The sequence below is a fragment of the Protomyctophum bolini genome (assembly GCF_963924005.1).
Source record: "Protomyctophum bolini genome assembly, chromosome: 11".
NCBI classification, from domain to species: Eukaryota; Metazoa; Chordata; class Actinopteri; order Myctophiformes; family Myctophidae; genus Protomyctophum; species Protomyctophum bolini.
In genome coordinates, this window is record NC_137872.1 from 30,839,104 (window position 1) to 30,860,667 (window position 21,564).

A 21,564-nucleotide genomic window follows, 5' to 3' on the forward strand; every position below is an offset into this window, starting at 1 on the left:
CCAAGGGTCACCCGGAACAACAGGATTGACATCAGCCTATAGCTAGCCAGCGTACTGTACGTACCGTACGGGCGGAGGAGAAAAGGACCTCGGGCGTGAAGTGTTCTGCCATACCCCGCGTTCCATTACGCTGCACTTTGACGCCGGAAGGCATGCACTTGATGGATGACTATTGATATACGCAGCATTGTATTCATAAATCCTCGCGCACACACATTCCTCCAGAGTCATGATCTGATGTGGATAGGAATATTGAAACCAAACGGCGATATTTTCTTCTTCTTCTCCTAATCATTAATCTTCTTAAGAATGATCTGTCGTATATGCTGTCCAGTTTCCCCCCCCCCCCCCCCCCCCCCCCCCCCCCCCCCCCCCCCCCCCCCCCCCCCCCCCCTTCCTGGCCTGCTGGACACATGTGTTTAATAGGAAACAGTGGGGGGGGGGGGGGGGGGGGGGGGTTCTGTGCCCCCAGAGTTGAGGGCCAGTTAATGCTTTGGAGGCTGTGAGAGAGCAGACTGGGCTCTCCCACCCTGCGTCTCAGCTCCTTGGGTCCGCATTCTCTTGCCCACCAGTGGGAGCCCATGCATGTCCTCTCTGCGTCCCCCCCCACACCCCGGCCCACCCCATACCCCCCCCCCCCCCCCTAACTGCCCCCAGATTTCATGGTTCCCAGGCCTTGTTCTCACAGCTGCCCAGTTTATTTTTGCTGGAGTGAGTCACTCGCAGGCCTGATCAGACGCAGTGCCTTTTTCCCCGGAGAGTTGCAGCCAGGTCTCTCTCTGTGTGTGTGTGTGTGTGTGTGTGTGTGTGTGTGTGTGTGTGTGTGTGTGTGTGTGTGTGTGTGTGTGTGTGTGTGTGTGTGTGTGTGTGTGTGTGTGTGTGTGTGTGTGTGTGTGTGTGTACTGTGTGTATGCGCGCATTATTTTTGCGAGTGTGACTGTGCATGCACTGCAGTTGCACACATTTGTGTGTTTTGCATATGTGTGTGTGTGTGTGTGTGTGTGTGTGTGTGTGTGTTCACTGTTCCTCCAGAGTCCAGAGCAGTGGTGGAAAGTAACAAAGTACATTTGACCAAGTACTGTATTTACAAGTATTTCCACATTTCTATACTTTTACTTCTACTCCACTAATTATCTGAAAACTTTAGTTACTTTGTAGATTTTGTTTATTATTACAAAACATTTTGTTTGACACCAATATTCTTTTGGTAAATATTACTCAAGTACATTTTTAATTCCGTCATGTAACGAGTATTTCTTCATTGCGGTATTGATACTTTTACTTAAGTAAAACATTTGAGTCCTTTTCCCACACTGGTCCAGAGCCAGCTTGCTATAAGCAGGCTTCACTTGAAGAACACAACATGGGGCTGACCTACACACACACAGGCCTCATGTTCCCTCACACCACACCACGTTCTCCGCCACATGTTTGTCATCATCACCCATCACCTTCGGCTTGACTTTTCTTTGTTTGTGTGGCAGTGTGTGATTCTGCTGAAACAACATGTCCACACTTTCTTTAGCAGTTTAATTAACCACATGAAGGCCCCCCATAGCATGCCTATTCCGGGGGGGGATTTGACAAAAATAGCAGACCTACAGGCTCACAACGCGTAGCAATGCGCCATGAGCTTGTAGATTGGCTAGTTTCAACGGTACCATGTCATTATTCCGACCTCTCAATACTCCCATAAGTCTTAACCGGCCACGTAGGTCGCTGACCCTAACCTCAGTCTTAACCGGCCACGTAGGTCGCTGACCCAAACCTCAGTCTTAACCGGCCACGTAGGTCGCTGACCCAAACCTCAGTCTTAACCGGCCTCGTAGGTCGCTGACCCAAACCTCAGTCTTAACCGGCCACGTAGGTCGGACTAAGGGGAGGTCGGATTTATGGGCAATCCCCGTTTCGGTGCAGAGACTTCATGTTGAGTGTAAAAAAGGAGTGGAACTAGTACAGAGCCCTGGGGGACCCCGGTCATATGGGTTTAAGTGTTTAAAATACCATAAAGGCCATCTAGGTCAGTGGTTCCCAAACTGGGAGTCAGGACACTCAGGGGAGTCCCAAAATTATTCTGGGGGTTCCCCAGATGATTAATGTGCAACATTGTTTTCTCACTCAACAATAAACAAAGAATTTTAGTGCATACATACAGGGTACGTATCTTCACATTTCTAAAGTTACAATTGAATGACTTTCAAGACCTTTTTAACAAGTCAAATATTATGTGAGAAAGAGGCAAACGTTGTGAGAATAGGCGTTGTGAGCTTGTAAATCTGATGTTTTCACAATATTCATCAGTGTCAAACTAAATGTAATGCCTCACTTCAAATATGATTATTTTGAGGGGTCACGGCGGGCGGCCTGAAAGGTTTGCGAACCCTTTGATCTAGGTGTGTTGTTGGACTGTCTACAACGCGTGATATATTTCACCTCTGTACTGAAGACTCTCATGGTCTTCTGGGCTGTCAGTAGACCTGGGGCTGACTTATACTTTATACATCACTCGCCAAAAATAGCTGATTTTCAGCGAAGAAACACGCACCATGCTGCCAGAAATAAATGGTGCATTTATATAGCGCTTTTATCCAAAGCACGATTACATTTAGCCATTCACACACGCATTCTTCATACACCGATGTCAGAGGAAACCTCAGAGTCTTGCTCAAGGATACTTCGACCCTAACTCTGGAGGAGCCCGGGATCGAACTGGGAACCTCACGTTCCTTTTCGGCCACTCTACCCTTGAGCGACTGCCGCCATGGGGATGTATCGACTGGCCGTGTGTCTGTTCAAAGGGAGACCTAAAGTATATGACTTCACCAATTCTCAACCTATCTTCATGTAATTGGTTCTCACGTATTATTTGCTCATTATAATGTGGTACGATGTTTGTCTACCCCCTCGGCGTCTCAGAGGAGGGCTGTGGACAGTTCAGAAATCCGTCTACCAGTGACATCATTGATGGGGAATCACAAGCTATAATAGAAACGGCAGGCTTTCTGTTCCTGGAAAGCTAGCATGCTACGTATAATGGAAGCCATTGTTCTCGCGTTAATAAAATCTAAATTTAGAAATCTTGTTTGAAAAAAAAAAAAACATGTCACTTGTGGGCGGGATTCTGACGTGTCGACAGCCCTCCTATGAGTCACAGATGGAGTTGAATTTTAATACGATAAAGATTGACAAAAATGTCAATTTGTATCGTGAGCATTAGTGAGGACCAATTATATGAAGATATTTTCACTTTAAAATGGGTGAAGTCTAAAGTTTAAAATAATTACATTTTTATCAGAGTGCACTTAAAAAACCAACACCATCCGTGGAACACATCATCGCCAACTCCAGCAACGTTCAATTTTACAATTACAGTATGCGTTTAGTTTAGTTTATTTGCACATAGTATCAGAAATGTGCAGAGGAGGTCCCAAGGATTTGACTTTGTATACTGTGCTAGTGCTAGACAGTTAAAGGGTTGCCTGTTTTGCTATCTGAAGTTGGAACAGCAGAGGCTATACTGTGTTTGCCCTCACCGGTCCGTGTGCATTTGCATCTCTCATGTAGATATTGGCTTATCGTTGGTATTCCAGCCAGCCGGTCACATTAAGTTGTATAAAGTTGTAAAAATGGGCGATATGCTTCTTAACAGCGCCTTGTTTAAAACCCATCCAGGAAGCGAATAGGATGTACTGGATGTGGCAGTGAGCAAGGTTTCCTGTCGCGCCACTGGGAGATCGCGTTGATGGAGACATCATTAACTTTTGTTATATTATAGTGAAGACTGTTTCAGCACTGACTGTGTGCGTGTGTGTGTGCGTGTGTGTGTGTGTGTGTGTGTGTGTGTGTGCGTGTGCGTTTGTGTGTGTGCGTGTCTCTCACAGTGCTCCAGCTCCGCTTGCAGCAGAGGCGAACCAGAGAGCAGCTTGTGGACCAAGGGATCATGCCACGTGAGTATGGGCGTCGCTGCACCACACTCCATTTATCTCACCCACCATATTATTGTCACCGTCAGGCAGAAAACTACTTTTTAGAGTGTCGCACAAAAGTAGTGACGATAGTTGTTGTGAGCTATATATAGATCGGCTATTTTTGAGTTTTCCTCCCGATAGCAATGATATACTCTGAGCCGGGCTAACAGTACAGTCCTTGGTGTTCATTTAAAGTTAAATAAAGTTAAATCCATCCATCCATCCATCTTCAACCACTTATCCGTAGTCGGGTCGCGGGGGCAACAGCTCCACCAGAGTGCTTCAGACTTCCCTCTCCAGAGCAACATTAGTGACTTCCTCCTGGGGGATTCCGAGACGTTCCAAGGCCAGTGAGTCGATGTGTTTCCTCCGACTGCGCCTTCGTCTGCCCCGGGGTCTCCTCCCAGTGGGACGTGGTCCTTGGTCTGCCCCGGGGTCTCCTCCCAGTGGGACGTGGTCCTTGGTCTGCCCCGGGGTCTCCTCCCAGTGGGACGTGTGTCGAGGAGAGGCATCCTAACCAGATGCCCGAACCACCTCAGCTGGCTCCTTTCCAGGCGAAGGAGCAGCGGTTCTACTCCGAGTCTCTCTCGTGTGACTGAACTTCTCACCCTATCTCTAAGGGAGATGCCAGCCACCCGTCGAAGAAAAATAAATAAACAAATCCACTGACATATTCTTCCACGATAACCATGTCACATAACTGTGTTGTGTTGACCATTTTTCTAAATACAATTTTTAGCTGTGAGAGTCTGCTACACTATACACACACTTAGTAACTAACAAAGCCAGTAGCAAAAACTAGCTATATAAACAGATGCTGTAACGACAAAAAAACGCTGTATTTCAGTGTTACACATGCAGTATTAGTTACACAGTATTACTTCTTATAACTTTATTTGCACACTCTCAAGTGTGCAAATGTAACCAGAGGGAACCGTCAGGAGGTCCACCTCTGGATTGTAAATGAATATTATTAATTGTTCTGTGCACTTGGGACCAAGGAAATTCGCTGCGTTTATAAAGAATAACGTCCTCGTTGAATAACGGCCGCTATTGTGGTCGTATTTGGCTTCTTGCTATCTTGAGAACCGTCTGAGGGTGGAATAAAATATATCCTCTGCTGATGTTATAATCGAGCCACGCTCTCCCACAGCCCCTCTGTGATCTTTGGAAAGTGAATGACTTAGTTAGACTGTTAGATAAGCAAATGGCACACCAGCATTGGGCTATCAGAGTGCAGTCGCAGCTAATGCATCATGTTTTGCTCTTCATGTCTGCACAGTGGAGAAAACTAGTCTGTACCCAATGTGCAGAGTCAGCTTCAGGGATGTAGAACATGTTGTTTAAAAGCCCCATTAGTGCCCCCCAGAGGATGTAAGTACAAAGTAAGTAAGTAGGTTTGAGAACCAGTGGTACCCGAGCCATAGGTCAGGGCCCAGGGGCCCATCTCTGTTTCTGTAGCATGAGGCGGCTTGATGTACAAGTACACCTCCTGGACATGACGCACAAGACAAGTACACGCCCTGGACATGACGCTAATATGGGACTCGCAGGGACTTCCCTCCAATCCAAAAACCCTTGATGCTGCGTGACAAGCAGAGACTTTGGGTACCATCCTCATGGTATTTGGTGTGAAATCAAACCTAGGAAACCAACCAGAGTCGTTTGAATTTAATTGGGTTGTCGGGTTAAAGAAGAAAATGTATTGCATGTGTTGTGCAATCATGTCATGTCATGGGGTCACTCAAATGGTTAGGAACTTAGGATTCGTCCTCCGGGGGAACATGAATGTGCTCAGTGAGTTTCATAGCAATCCTATGAAACTGCCATACTGTATATACCGAATCGATCCGAAGTTGGCTGTTCTACCGGAGTATGTATGCCGTATGCAACACCTTAAGTGTTTAAGAATTGTATTGCAGCAAGCTCATCTTTGGCTCCACGCAGCCAACATGAGTCAGCGACTGGGCCTGCAGTGGAGGTCAGTCACCTCCTCCCCCTCAAGTAAAAACCAAGAGTTCCTCAAAACTGTACTTTTAAGTACAGTGCTTGGCTAAATGCAGTTAGTTACTTTCCACCACTGATTGGAACCTCCCAAGCCACTCTCTCCACTGAAGCGCTCTGCCTCTCCCACACTTATAGGCTTATGGTAGGTATGCAACAGAGTTTGGGTGACTAGCAGGAATGTTTTCCTTGCTCCGCTGACACACTCCACAGAGCTACGTCCCCCCCCCCCCCCCCCAGGCTGTGTGTGTTTAAAGCAAACAGTGCGTGTCATAGATGAGGTGACTAATCGGTGAACCAGTCCTTGTCACAAGCAGGGTGAGTGTATCGGCGTAGATCAAAGATCAATCTCAGCTTGGGTCTCTCTACTTGAATGACTGAAGCAGACACATCCTGTTCCAACGAGTTGGTTTGCTGCTCTATTAAATACACCCTCCGTCTGCTTGAATAATTCAAGGAAGTTACGCGTTCAGCAACTTGTCACACCAGCTACATGATAGATACCAAAATAAGCACCAAAATATAGATAATAAATTGGTGTGCTCAGTAGAAATGAAATATCTTTGCTGTGTTTGTGTTTGTGTTTTTTCCATAAACTACTGGCCTATTTTATAGTTTGTCGTAAGACAGTGTCACAAAGTAGAACAAATAGCCAAACTAAAAGCTCACAATGCCTTGCAGTGCGATGAGTTGTGAGCTTATACATCAGCAATTTTCAAAATCTTTCCAAAAAGTACAAAGAACATGTTTACCTATAATGCCAAAATATAATCTACACCGGGTTGAAAGTGGTTGAGTCTGCCTGTGTTTTATAAATATTTAACCAATGAAAAGTACAATATTAACAAGAGCTTATGACTAAATAATAACTACATTGCATCCACTGGAACACAGAAATGTATGCGTATTTTTCTTTTGTCTTAACCACAGCTCTGAAAACCCCTGCTGCCTTTCACGAGCAGATACGTAGCCTAGAGAGAGCAAGGGTAAGTAAGGCCTCAACCACTCATTTTGATTACATTGTAGTCGACCAGACTATACGGTATTCTTGCCAACTATGCCGACTAAACATTTAATCTTTTTTTTTTTGCAGACCGGGAATTTCTTGAAGCACAAAATCTGCAGCAGGCCTGAACGCTCTGAGCTTGTTCGTATGCACATCCTGCAAGGTAATAATCATGATCATTCTTATTTGATGATAGTTTGTATATGTACAGTTCAGGGGTGCATTTTCCTTTGGTCTTAAAAGACTGATTTATACTTGGTTGAACATAGCCGATCTTGAGCTTGTAGATCCCCTATTTCCGTTGCGCGACCACCAACTATTACTCAGCTCTGTTCATTATCAGTCCTGATAGTTGTGTTTGGGTTTTGACGCAGCTTTGTGAGGTCTGACTGAGTCTCTCTACGTGAGTCACAGTGAGAAAGCTGACTGCGGCTATACTGCAGCTGCTGCTGCTGGCTGATTAGATGATCCCATGATGACGTGTGTTTTTCTGCAGAGGGGTACAGGCTTTAGTTTCCGACATACTATTGGTCCGACTGTCATTAGACCGACACCCTACGCAAACCCCTAACCTAACCCTAGCCGCAAGCACGGCGCAACGCATGACGGACCAACACATGTCGGAAGCGACAGGTGATTTCCGCATGTCGGACCTTTGGTGTGTCGGATCTGTGTGTGCACCCCACTGCTGCAGGCCAGTTGGATGACGATGTGTGTTTTTCTCAGAGACCCAGGTAGTGGCCTCGCTGCAGGCCACTCAGATGAAGCTGAAGAGGGCCAGGCTGACCGACGACCTCAAGGAGAAGCTGGCACAGCGGCCCGGTCCCATGGAGCTGGTGGTGAAGAAAATTCTGCATTCTGTGGACACTGCAGGCGTCAAGGAGGCTGTCATTGGTAGATACACTTTGACATCATTTAACCATTAACGTTTTTTTTTTCTCAGTATTGGTATAAAAAAAACATTTGATGTCATCAAGTCAAAGAAGAAAATACTTTCATTTTCCTATTAATACTCTTAATATTACTATTACTCTGTACTCTTACTAGTACTACCAATTCGTCATCAGAACTTACAAAAGAAATCCTAGTCATTGTATTTGATCTAATGGTTTGCATGACTCTGCTGTAGACAGCAAGGAGAGCTGCACAAAGACGCTAGACGTGTACAACTTTGACGAGGACAGCAGTGACGTCGCCCTGTCTCCAGAGCAGCCCGCTAGCCAGGAGTCCACCCAGAGCTCTGCCTGTACCACGCCCCCGAGGGAGGGAGGGATGCCCGAGCCCCCTTCCACTTCCCCCGGTGTGCAGGTGAGTCTCATGGACACTGACACGCCCCCGTATGATATACGTTGCTATAGCACCCGTTTTAACTGTCAGCCGGTGTCCCACATGGAGATCTGTGTATGTGCCTGTGTGTGAAGACTGTGTACTTGGCAATCAATTCGGCCCACTCGGACAGTTAAGCCTTTTATTCAGGTGCTTGTACAAGAAATGTTTTGATCTTTCGATCTTCCGTCATGAATATATACCGGTTTGGGTCTTGTAATGTGATCAAAAAAGCTTGTTCTTTCACTAAATCATATTTTCTACTCCTGGGACAATGGATGATGTGGTGTCTCTGTTTGCTGTAGCAGTCGCTGCCCAGCTGCCAGTCCACTTCAGATGTGTTCAATCGCAAGGAGCAGCAGAGCACCTGTCTGACAACAACCACAGCTCAACACAACCGCACTACGCCGTCGCCAGGGCCTGTTCTGATCAAGGTGAACGTTGAATCAATGATGCGTAGCCCGCCAGTTAGTTCAGTCAGGTTAACACGCTTGTGCATTACAATGTGGGTGAATACAGTGTTCTGCAAGTGCCACATACGCTAACATGGCAGCGGGCGGCAGTGGCTCAGGGGTAGAGTAGCCGGTAGAACCGTGAGGTTCCCAGTTCGATCCCGGGCTCCCCAGAGTTAGTGTCGAAGTGTCCTTGAGCAAGACTCTGAACACCTAATTGCTCCTGATGTGCAGGTTGGTGCCTTGGTTCAAGGTTCAAGGTTTCCAAGGACCCGCCCTGCAGCATACAGATACAATACAATACAATACAATACAATACAATACAATACAATACAATACAATACAATACAATACAATACAATACAATACAATCTAATTTAACATTTGTCAAGTTGGTCACGGGGCCAAAAGCGGTTGACAGAAACTGGTCGACATGTTCTGTTGCCCCAACAGCGGCAGAAACAAGGCCTTTTAACCAGGCTACTTGCACACACTACAACTCGCTTACAATTCGCAAACCTGGCAACACTGCCGTCTCTTACCAGCCCCGCCCCCACACTAGCTTGACAATGTCATCTCGCGCAGCACAGAATCTGATCTCGCGCAGGACATTGATGACAGACAGAAGGAACAGGAGAAATTATACGATCGCTATTTCGCTTATTCCATCTAAATCTCTTTATTTACAACATAAATGACTCGACGATTCCCTTAGTTACATCAACATTGTTCATTGTCATTAATCGGATTGTGCCAAAATATCACCCTTACACCGATCACTTTGCCTATTTTCGCCACACAGCCAACTGCCCCCCCCCCCCCCCACACACACACACACACCAACATGCGATTCATTAAATAACTATTTCTCCGCACGCGCGCACACAACATTATTCACGTGAAGCCCAGTGGCGGAACAACATTGGGCCGGACCGGGGGGTGAGACAGCACGACCGGGCCTCACCGAACCCCCCCCCCCCCCCCCCCCCAACGGGGAGAAAAAACATTTACGCTAACAGTTGCTGCTAATTTGAGCAGGCGTGCATGAACGAGAGAGGAGTTATGTGTGTGAGGAGCTGATCACAGTCACAGATAGAGAGGGAAAGTGTTATATTTTGCCTATTATTTCTGCTATATATTATTGATCGCGTCTGTGTCTGTGACATTGCGTAGCAGTGCACACACACGAGAGAGAGAGAGAGAGAGAGAGAGAGAGAGAGAGAGAGACGTCGAGAGAGAGAGGTGCTGCGTGCTCAAAAAAAAAATAGGCTACTACTCATCTTTGTGTTGCTGCTAATTTGAGCAGGCGTGCATGAACGAGAGAGGAGTTATGTGTGTGAGGAGCTGATCACAGTCACAGATAGAGAGGGAAAGTGTTATATTTTGCCTCGCGTCTGTGTCTGTGACATTGCGCAGCAGTGCACACACACGAGAGAGAGAGAGAGAGAGAGAGAGAGAGAGAGACGTCGAGAGAGAGAGGTGCTGCGTGCTCAAAAAAAAAATAGGCTACTACTCATTAAACTACACTTTATGAAATCATTGTTGCAGCCTACACACATATATTCTGGCCCATTCACAACACATTTCCCAAATCTCTGATTTATCCACACATCGCTCTCTGTGTGTGTGTGTGTGTGTGTGTGTGTGTGTGTGTGTGTCGCGTCGCCCTCCAGCTGCAATTGCGAGTGTGCGCCGTGTGCAGGGCACACTACTGAGTTTAAAAACACAGCTGAAACATGAAGTGGACTCTGTCAACTCCTGAAAATTCCTTCTTCCCATATTGCGCTGCAACGACACTGGGATGAGCCCGGCGAAGCCGGGCGAAATTCTAGTACAATACAATACAATACAATACAATACAACAAAGGCACACAGTGACCCGTACAACATTAAAAAACCACACACCAACATACCTAGTGCAAAAGAGGAAGAACATCACCTCATAACCTTCAACCCCTACCCTGTCTGCCCTCTGCAAGGACTCTGTTAAGGAGTGTGATTGACAGAGGGACAAAGGAATGCTTGTACCTATTGTATTTGCACGCATGGACCTCGTACCTCCTACCTGATGGCATTAGCCGATACTCAGGGTATAGTACATGGGAGGGGTCAGACACAGTTTTCTTAACCTGTCCAATGGTGGCCTGCTCAACTTACACCAAAAAGTCTGAGCCTACGGAGAAAATGAAGGCGTTGCTACTTTTGCACACATGGGAGTGCCAGCTTATATCACAATCCATGTGCACTCCTAGATATTTATAGGAGGTGACCTGTTTGATGTCATGACCATGTATGGTGATCATGGTGTGGTCACCTATAGACTTGCATGGTTTCCTCCGCCATCGGTGTATGAATGTGTGTGTGAATGGGTGAATGTAGGCTAATGCACAATCTATGTAAAAAAATTGATAAAACCATTTATGGCAATCATCTGACCAATTGGGCGGGTTATTTAAGCTCACCTAAGCCTGTGTTCTTTCAACTGTTTGCTCCCGCCGCCACCCCAGCACCACCAGTGGGCTCTGCTATTAGTTCTCTTCCCCATGGGGGGGGTTGTTATTGTATATGTATTACCCTGCTCTTAATGGTTAATTATTGCCTGAGCAGTGAGAAAAATGTAGCAGAGGCTGAACACCAAGATAAAATATGCACGCTTGTATTCACATTCTATAATAGAATATTGGTTCATTCTATTTGTGAGTTATCTGACTGAATTATATATGTTTTCCTTTGTGCATAATAATTCCCACGATGCTTTCAAGTTTGAAAACAAAAGCCACTGAGCCATATGAATCTCTTCTCAACACAATTTATATACCCAGAAAAAATATGGTATTTGACTCATTAGAGCTCTATCGGTTGTGTGTTTTCTTTATACTTCCATTGCAAAGTGAATGAGAGATAAGACACTGGAGCTGTGTTGTGTCATACTGAATGGTCCAGCATCAGTTTAGGGGGTTGAGTCACTCAGGATCCAGCCTTATCCAGCCGTATCCAGTGCAGTTCAAAGAACAACTAAGTTTAAAGGAGTTTCTCAAATCCAAGGGGCTTAAAGCTACCGGCCGCATTTAGTCTTCAATTAGAGTCAAATGACAGACTGGGCCTCCGTGTTCAGGCTGTGTAAAATGTGAGCCAAAAATCAAAAGGAAGGGAGTAAAGCAATAACTTGTGCATTTATCATAATCCTGTTACCCTCAGAGCATGTGGCAAACTCTCTCACTCCCGTGGTGAAGGGAGGAGGGAGGGGGGTTTCGGGGAGCAACACATTTGTGGCTATGTGCTTGCACAAACCCACTTGAATGTGATGTTTTTTCATGGCTGGAACCTGCTTTGTGCTTTTCACGTGCCAAGCCATTTTCATGCGTATCCTGTAATTCGACGTTGCAGAAACAATAACGGCCGACATCATGTCCATTTCCATTCCCCGTATTTCCACATCCTGTCTTTCTCTGCCGGGCGTTAAAACAATGTCCCACCTATTCCTGTGAAATGATGAAAGAGCAGAGTTCCAGCTGCAGGTCTCACTGTGTGCTGCTGTGTGGCCGTCCATTTGATACAGCCATGTCTGGAAAGTCAGTCAGGACGCTGTCTTTTTCTAACTTTTAGCGACACCAAAGGGCAAGACAAAATCTCATAGCACACATGTGCTCATAGCACACACGTTACGTACTCATAGCTAATGTATAGCTGGGGCTCCATTTGTTATATAAATATATATATACAAATTATTTAAAAAAATTGCCCAAAATAATGATGCCAGTGCCAGGTTGAAAGTAGTTAAAATATATGTGTTTTAAGGATATACAGTACAAGTACTGATGCAGTAAATACAAAAATAATTCAACGGTTTTGTATAGTTGTATATTGCCATAATTATATGTGGTTTAAAAAAATAAAAATAAACAGACGTTGGAGAACCACTGCCCTACACACACACACACACACACACACACACATACAGAAGGTTTTACCCCTTCCCCTTGTGTTGTCATGCTCCACAGCAAAGCCAGCCCAAGACGCCCGCCGACAAGAACCGCAGTAAGAAGAGCAAAGAGCCCAAACCGCGGGTGAAGAAACTCAAGTACCACCAGTACATCCCCCCGGACCAGAAGCAGGAGCTCAGCGAGCTGCCCATCATGGACTCGGCCTACGCCTGCCTCCTGCAGCAGCAGCAGCAGTTCCTGCATCTGCAGATCCTGAACCAACAGCAGCAGCACTTCAGCTACCAGGCCATCCGGCCTGCTCCACTGAAGTGAGTATTCTGGGGGGTTAAGTCACCTTAATCCAAGTGGCAGATGCCAAAAAGAGGAGTTCTACGATTTCGGTTTATACATATTTTTTATTTTTTTATTTTTTAGGGGAATGTCATGTGGTCTACCTGGCCTGCACAGCCTTTGTGATGTACTGGTAGACCACGATCTACCTTCTGGGCACCCCTGACTTAACAGAGCAGTTGTGAGCTTGTAGATCGGCTATTTCCGGCTAAGAGCTTTGCTGTAGACCTCGGTCAACTGTTAGATTAGAGACGGTTTAAGTGGTTAGGTATTTTATTTTCATCAATCCTGATGAAATCCTCACGTCTTTGTCGGAGTGAGGTCATGTTTTTCATTTCGCATTTTTCACCACATCCATTTTCTGACCACATTGTCCTGTCTTTTGACTATGACACATTGCCACATGCAACTACACAAGTTGGTCTCTCATCTCCACTCCTTGATTCTTCTTGTCTGTCTTCTGATAGATCAGGCACCGACAGTCAGAACAGCTGTCCCCAAGTGGCTCTGAATGGAGACGCTCTTTCCACATCGCATGCGATCTCCCCGCCCGGTGGCGCTTCAGTGCGAGCCAACTGCAAGCCAGATCATTTACCCGCCAATCTGGAAGAGATGAAGGTTAGCCCCTTTCTGCCGTCCGCTATTAGTTTGCCCGTGCTTTTAACACATGCCTTTAATAACCACATGAACCCTGGTGTCCCTTCTGGGCATGTCGTAATGGGCAAACGTTCTGCAAAGATAATGTGAACATCTGCCAAAAATAGCACATCTATAAGCTATAAGAACACGTTGCAATGCAAGTTTGTAGATTGGCTATTTTTTAGCAAAGAGATTTTGTGTAGAGGGTCGAGGGAACTAAGGATACTATAAAAAGTATAGACCCTGTAAGACTCCTATATACAGTTAAGTAGTTAACACAACAAGCAATAGGATGTAGCATACGGTTGAATTGTGGTGTTTTATAACATGTTATCCCTGCCCCCACAGGTTGAATTGTGGTGTTTTATAACATGTTATCCCTGGCCTGCCCCCACAGGTTGCTGAGCTGAAATTGGAGCTGAAACGCAGAGTCCTGCCTGTGTCCGGCACCAAGACAGATCTGATAGAGAGGCTTAAGTCTTATCAGGAGAACTGTAACATCCCGCCTGCCAATGTCATGGACATGACCGCCACCACAGTGGCCGCCAAGTCTGAGAGCATAAACTCAAGTCCGCCCGTTTCCCCCGTAGCCTCCCAGGTGACCGGTCTAGGCGTAGAGGAGAGTGGCGTGGCGGGTGGTCTGTCCCCCCCAGCCGCGTCTGGGAGCTCCCCGCCAAGACCCCCGCGAGAGGCGAGCCCCACAGAGAGCAGGACCTCCGAGAAGGATAAGCGCTTGCACGAGAAGGAACTTCAGATCGAGGAGTTGAGGCGGAAGCTGGAGTGGGAACAAAGGCTGGTGGAGGAACTGAGGATGCAACTGGAGGTGGAGAAAAGGAACCAGCAAGGAGAGTCTCCGCCTCGGCCCAGCCCTCCTAATCCCGTCCAGGTCAAAGTGGAAAATGGGTCTCCCCCGAACTGCCCAAGATCCTGTAGTCCTCCTGGTCTGCCCGTTGTCATCAAACAGGACCCGGATCAGAGCCAGTTAGCACCCAGTCCCACACATCAGTTCATGGTGAATCAGGCCCTCCTCGGGGGGCAGCCTGAACCTCAGCTTGCGGCCCAGCCTGGGACTCGGCTCATCCTGCCCGTGTCTCTGGCTGCCCCCGCAGCAGTCGCCATACAGCTCCCAGGCGGTGGCGGTGAATCACAGCCTTCCGTTAGCAGTGCAGTCCCAGACCTCATGCAGAGCCCTGGAGCGGGGCTACGGACAACAGAGGCCTCAACAGCACTGCAGAAACATTGCAACACTCACACACAGCCCATGACACAGGTAAAAAAAAAGCATGTGTGTGCGTGTGACTTATTTACACCTCATCTGATATATAATTGACTATAGACATCGCTCAAACAAACGGCATTTCTCCATCGTTGCGTCTCCCTGGCATCTTTGACACACTATCCCATTGGGTGATCCCTTTGTTACCACGGAAATATAGCAGGCACAGCACAGGCTGGGTGATGAATTCCTCCTCTAATCACATCAAATGACAGACAGCCAGGCGGAGGTCAGGTTACTGGAGCAGGTGCAGACTGACGAGACAGTCGGCTCCGCTCGCCCCTCCAAATGACCCTCCAGTGGTGGAAACTAAAGTAACTAAGTGCATTTTGGCAAGTACTTTACTTGAGTAAAATTTTGACGTACTTTTCTTTATTTCCATTTGAATACTTTATACTCCTACTCCTACACATTTCAGAGCAATTACTGTACTACAATTATTATTATTGTCACCTTTGGTTAATATTTATACTTTAGATTTAGATTACTATGCCCTGGAGGCCCATTTTATACTTGGGCTATTTGAAAACAGCTGATCTACAACTGGCTATTTTCATTTTTAAACGTTTTGGTACTTTTGCTTTTGATGCCATTTACTTTTGTACTTTTACTCAAGTAACGTTTTGAAGGGTTTTGACTTGTAACAATCCATTTCTACAACGTGGTATTGGTACTTTAGGTAATTAAAAAGAAAAGGTACTTCTTCCACCACCCTTGACCTCTCCTCTGCACTCTGCTCAAGTACCCAACGAGTCAGACTTTAGCAACAGGAAGTGCAGCTCGACAGCGACCATTGGTCACGTCCCGGCTCTCATCTGCTCCCTGATGCTCCGCTTGTTTGTTGTCCTCCAGCAGGCAAGCAAGTGTTTACGGAACAGAATTGTTTATTTTTTTCAACAAAGGGGGAGGGGGAGTGTTACTCACTATCATTTCCTCTTTTCAACTGAATAAGCGCATGGATTTTTGTTTCCTCACGCTACAGCTCGGTTTCAGATACTTGGCCCTTGCTCGGGACTCAGGAGGTGGTGGTCTGAAAACCACACCCTGAGGTCTGAAAACCCAACAACTCAAGAAGTTGTACTGTACTTTCATTATGAACATTGTGAGCTTCAGAGCTTGTAGATCAGTTGTTTATACTTATTTTTTCTATGTTTGTTTCTTATGATGTACCGTACCTTCCCCTTCAGGGGTGGTTCTGGTTATAATGTAAACGTAAACAACTTTTACTTTACTCGAGTATTTATTTTACTTCTACTTCACGACATCACAGAGGCAAATATTGTACATTTGATTATTATTGCAAAATTGTAACCACTTCAGCCCTATAAACATTTCGGCCGTTTGGAAAATAGCCGATCTACAAGCTCCTTCTGCATAATGAGCACTTTATACTTTTGGTACTTTAAGTACATTTTCATACCAATACTTTTGTACTAACTTGAGTACATTTTGAATTCCGGACTCTTACTTGTAACAGAGTAATTTCTACATGGCAGTATTGAGTACTTCTTCCCAACCACTGCTTCCGTGTGTCCACAGACCGGTCCACTCCGGTTCAGAGCAGAGCAGAGTCACACCACAGGAGGAGACGCACCACAGCAGCATTTGCTAAATAACTTCCTAGGAAGTGGGTCCTCGCCTGGAGGGGCCCACTCCACCCGAGCTGTGTCTAAAGCTCCCACACACAAGGTGTGTGGACCACTATCCTAATATACACATATAATCTAATATACACATAATATAATGTCCTTGGTGTCACTTTTCAGGAAATGGAAAGAATGTAGTTATTATTTTTGTCGCAAGCTGTTACTCAGATACTCAAAATCAAATGATCGGAATCGGATCGGAAAGCAAAAAAACGTGATCGGGACATCCCTACTCGCAGCGCATTGCACCGCAACACGTTGTGAGCTTGTAGATCGGCTTTTTTCACTACTTTGTTATGACAGTTGACGAAGTAAGCCATTTACGAAAAAAGTTGAAACATGGAGGTTTCTGGAGGGAGCTTGTTATTGGATAAACACTGCTATTCACATGACATTTTCTGTCAACCAGTGCCTCGGTCCCTGCCAGCCAATGAGGATTCCAAAATTCTCAACCCATGGGTCCAAAAGCAAGGATCCACCCTGCTACGAGGAGGCTGTGAAACAGACACGCAGCATGCAGATTGCTGTTCAGGTGAAAAGAACTATACCATACACATTAACCCATTAATACCTGTGTGTGCGTGTGTGCGTGTGCGTGTGCTCGTGCGTGCATGTCACGATTTAATTTGTGCAATTCTTTAAAGCAAACATTTTGAGATGGGGAACCACAGCAAATACATATATTTCTGGGGTCCTGGACATGAAAATGTTTGAGAACCACTGATATAGTTTTTTGTTTCTTCTTTTTCTTTTAGAAAATAGTTTTAGAAGATTAGATTGTAAAATTGGCCTCAGGTCTTAATGGAACCTCTGCTATAAACTATAATCTTGTAGTCACTCAAACATTTCCGTTTCTTTTCTCCATGTCAGGTTCCCAGTGCAGCCAGCCAGCACATGGATGACTTGTTTGACGTGTTGATTGAGAGCGGGGGTGAGAAACATACCAGAATCGTCCGTTTCAGATACACCAGAAAATGATCCTCTTTTCATAATGTCTCACGCAGCCTCACATTCTGTCAATTATGGTTTTTTTTCTGCCGCAGAGATCTCGCCGTTCACAAAACCCGACATGCCTTCCCTGGACAAGCTCCTCCCCGTGACGGCCAGCGTGACCACCCTGCCCATCAACACCGTCTTGTCGCGCCCCCCTCCCCAGATCCAGGTGGCCCGCCGGCTGCCCGGCGTTCCCACGGCGCTCAACAACCGGCCGCCGCCGAGCTTGGTCGCCCTGGCCTCCGACGGCCCTCTGGAGACGCTGCTGGAGGACGAGGAGACGCCGCGGACACTCAGGCTGATGGAGGAGCTGCTGGACCATCCCACCTCCCCTATGGACTACACACCTCTGTCCTCCTCCTCATCCTCCTCCTCCTCCACCTCCTTCCACCTGCAGAGCAGCAACTTGGACAACATGGAGTGGCTGGACATCGCTCTGCCCGTGGCGGCCCCCGGGGAGCTCAGCGCTCTGGGCGTCCCGTCGGCGGTCGGCGGGGTCTTCTCGGAGGACTTCCTGGACTCTCATGAGCTGCAGCTCAACTGGGATTGAGGAGCTTGCTTTCGGTGGGAGCGCTAGCCTCGCGTTAACCATCGTGTTATTTCAGAAAAGGACGCCCTTGTTTTTGGAACACTCACTTTTCGTCTCGACGCAGAGGTTAGAGAACGTTTTGCACAGTTCTTCTCTGTACATATTGTTTGGTGGTGATTGAGTCTTCTCAGAGGTAGCGATGTGCTCCCCTTTGATGAGGAAGAAAATAAATTACTGGTTATAATGGTGCATTGTGGGACAACTTTGAAAGGGGTCCAGGGTGGATTCAGTTAAGTTCAACCTAAACCATTTGTCTGTTTGCTCTTTACCTTCTGATCACAATGAATGTAGAATGTTGACGATGAGAACTCTCTCATTGTCACTCTCTAAGGAAATATTCTTAGTATCTTGTGAAAGGCCTGCATCCTAAACTAAAACTTTTACACTTCCACATTTTCTAGTCTTCCAGAGATCCCACTGTCACCATAAAGGATAATTCAAGTCACACACGTTGGTCACACACAACCAACCAAAGTGACATCATACTGCTGGCTGTCAGGCCATTGAGTTTGTTTACGAAACTTTATTTGTTATTACTATTGTCGGGCCACAGGACACAGTGGACGGCCCAGCAGCCAACAGCACTGGTCTGAGCTCAGCCCAATGGTGCCTTTCTCTTAATTATAAAAGAATATGCATCGGTACCTTTCCAAAGCCTAATTTATGCCAGACATAGCCAGACAACTATTCCACAATCTCCATCCATCCATCCATCTTCAACCACTTATCCGTAGTCGGGTCGCGGGGGCAACAGCTCCACCAGAGTGCTCCAGACTTCCCTCTCCAGAGCAACATTAGTGACTTCCTCCTGGGGGATTCCGAGACGTTCCAAAGCCAGTGAGTCGATGTTTTTCCTCCAACTGCGCCTTCGTCTGCCCTGGGGTCTCCTCCCAGTGGGACGTGCGTCAAGGACCTCCCTAGGGAGACGCCCGAGAGGCATCCTAACCAGATGCCCGGACCACCTAAGCTGGCTCCTTTCCAGCTGAAGGAGCAGCGTGTGACTGAACTTCTCACCCTATCTCTAAGGGAGATGCCAGCCACCCGTCGAAGAAAACTCATTTCGGCCGCTTGTATTCGCGACCTTATTCTTTCGGTCATAACCCACACTTTTCCACAATCTCTGAATGCTATAATATAGAGTCTGGAACTACAGCTCCCAAGAGCTGAGTAACGGAAGCTGTCTCTGTTGCTCAGACCGGACCACGACGCGGTGCTCACAGTTCCATTGGAACTGTTCCATTAGTTCCATTGGAAACACAACCGAGACGGCAGCATAGAGTCATACGAGCGGGAGATTCATGTTATTTGTGCGCAGATAGTTGTACAATGTACACAGAAAAGTATCATAGAATTAACACAGACAGTCAAATAACGCAGAAAACGAACTAGCCATCTTAGCTTCGACAATCGACACACTGTTTGTTGCTTCAAGTTGGACTTGTTGCACCAAGTGAGGGGATGCGTCACATCCGCTTTATCGCGTACTCATGGAAAGAGCTTCCATTCTTCAGACTGTATGACGGAAGCTTTTGAATAGTACGAGAGGCAACAGTCTATCTGTCGTATGACGGTGTCACGTGCCGAATATAATAGACCTAATAGCTCACAGTGAGCTTGTAGATTGACTATTTTCAGCGAGGGACACATATCAGACCAAGTATAAATCAGGCTTAAGCCGTTGGCTAATTGTATGCTTGTGCACCTGGTGGGTTTCAAGCGTAGCCCAGAGAGCATTTCTACCAATCTACAAGTCAGTTGAATTGTGTATGTGTTTGTTAGGTAAGACCATGGGCAAATATGTGACTTCACTGTGAAACTGTAGATTGTCCAAGTGAATTAAATATTGATTGTTTGTTTTGACAAGAGGAACTGCTGAATTCTAGCCAGTGAATAATGCCCTGACATTTCCATTGTCATGATGGAAAATGTGTGAGAGCATGAGATAGTGACTCGAGATTATCGTGTGCTTTCATCTTTGTCACTTTAAGTGGGGAGTTGCTATTTATGGCCACAATAATTCTTGTTTACATGCTGTACATGTCAAAAGTATTTCAGTCTAACTTGTTCTTAGTGTCCTGCTATAATCAAGTTGAAATAGCAGATTGGGTTCTCCGTTTATTGTAGCATTACTGTAATCATATACCATAGTGTATACCATCGCCATATACCAAAGTGTAAAAGATACAGTGAGAAGCTGGTTCTGTATGGTTTCTATTCAGTCTATTGTGGTTACATTGGAGTAGTGTTGTGTTACAGTGGCATCTACTGGCCAAACTATAGTAGAGTCAACTTGAACAACCTATGGTCAGACTTCAGACCTGACTGAGTGATTATTGTTGTTTGTTTTTAAGCAACGATTGCGTTCGACCTTAAGAAGGGGACATATTCTATAAACCAGCAGAATAATAATGTTTATTTTTATTGTTCCCTCAGGGATATTCATCTTCACAGCTTCATAAAACATGTAAACTGACAAGTTTACGTACGTGCACAATAAGACAGAACATGATGCACTAGGCACAGCAGGAAGACAAGAAGGCATGATGGACATTCTTTGGAGACATTTCAATATATTTCTTTGGTTGAGATATGAGTTATTAAATATTTGCATATTATATTCTCTTATCGCTCTAGAAACATTTCCTGCAGTGATCATTCATTTCCCACAGGAGGTGGTGGTTAAGGGACTTATTCTACTTAATCATCACACCATCAAAACACCCCTTGCCTTATTGAGTAGCCTCCCTGGTGGAATGAGGCATTTATATGTAGGCCTAGTGTTTAATTTGACTATCAGCATTATGGCACCCTTTGACAGGGAATGTGTGCTGGAAATAAATGTTTTTTTTTTTTTTACTATGCTAGTTTAACTACCCTTGGAAATGTTTCAATGCATTATGTAGTTAGTAGGCCCAATGTTTTGCACGTTGTGTACATATTTCATGTGTCGTACATTTTATACAAATGTAGCTTAACTTTTTTCATATACCAAGGTCTGTTTGGAATTTACCTATGTATATTCTGATGAGTTGTAGTGTCTGTCATTTAAAAAAGGAGATACATGATGAGACTTCCAGTTGGTGTTGTATTTATTGAATATAATGTTTGTTCCTGCTATAGCCACAAGTCCTTGAGTGGTTCATCTGGGGGACAACTCAACAATGTGAAGCTGCATCGTGCAATATTTTCCATTGTCACAAGGCCCGAAAATACTATGGGCTGAAAGAAGTGGCGCCAACAACAGCACACATCCATGCTGTTGTTCCCTGCTTTTCTAAAGCATGTTGTCAAAATCCAACTTGGTCTGTTGGCCATGAATGTTTTTGATAGACAAGGTATGGGGAAGTGTGCAAGGGAGGTCATTTCCCTTTGTTTTTTCAGGGCACATGAT

General features: G+C 45.9%; 1 protein-coding gene across 5 annotated transcripts in view; it reads left to right on the top strand.

Moving 5' to 3' along the window:
* mrtfbb (myocardin related transcription factor Bb) overlaps positions 1-21,235 on the top strand; it is a 36,957-nt gene extending 15,722 nt beyond the window's left edge. For 3 of the 5 annotated variants that reach the window (XM_080776062.1, XM_080776065.1, XM_080776064.1), the window contains 13 exons: positions 3,882-3,947; positions 6,903-6,958; positions 7,066-7,141; positions 7,705-7,872; positions 8,108-8,286; positions 8,610-8,738; positions 12,758-13,008; positions 13,498-13,648; positions 14,067-14,939; positions 16,485-16,634; positions 17,001-17,123; positions 17,462-17,522; positions 17,635-21,235. In XM_080776062.1, the coding sequence (XP_080632188.1) occupies positions 3,882-3,947; positions 6,903-6,958; positions 7,066-7,141; positions 7,705-7,872; positions 8,108-8,286; positions 8,610-8,738; positions 12,758-13,008; positions 13,498-13,648; positions 14,067-14,939; positions 16,485-16,634; positions 17,001-17,123; positions 17,462-17,522; positions 17,635-18,134 (2,783 nt within the window). In that variant the 3' untranslated portion in view covers positions 18,135-21,235. The remainder of the gene's footprint in view (positions 1-3,881; positions 3,948-6,902; positions 6,959-7,065; positions 7,142-7,704; positions 7,873-8,107; positions 8,287-8,609; positions 8,739-12,757; positions 13,009-13,497; positions 13,649-14,066; positions 14,940-16,484; positions 16,635-17,000; positions 17,124-17,461; positions 17,523-17,634) is intronic. The other 2 variants (XM_080776063.1, XM_080776066.1) reach the window with 2 other exon arrangements.
* Positions 21,236-21,564: the final 329 nt, after the last annotated feature.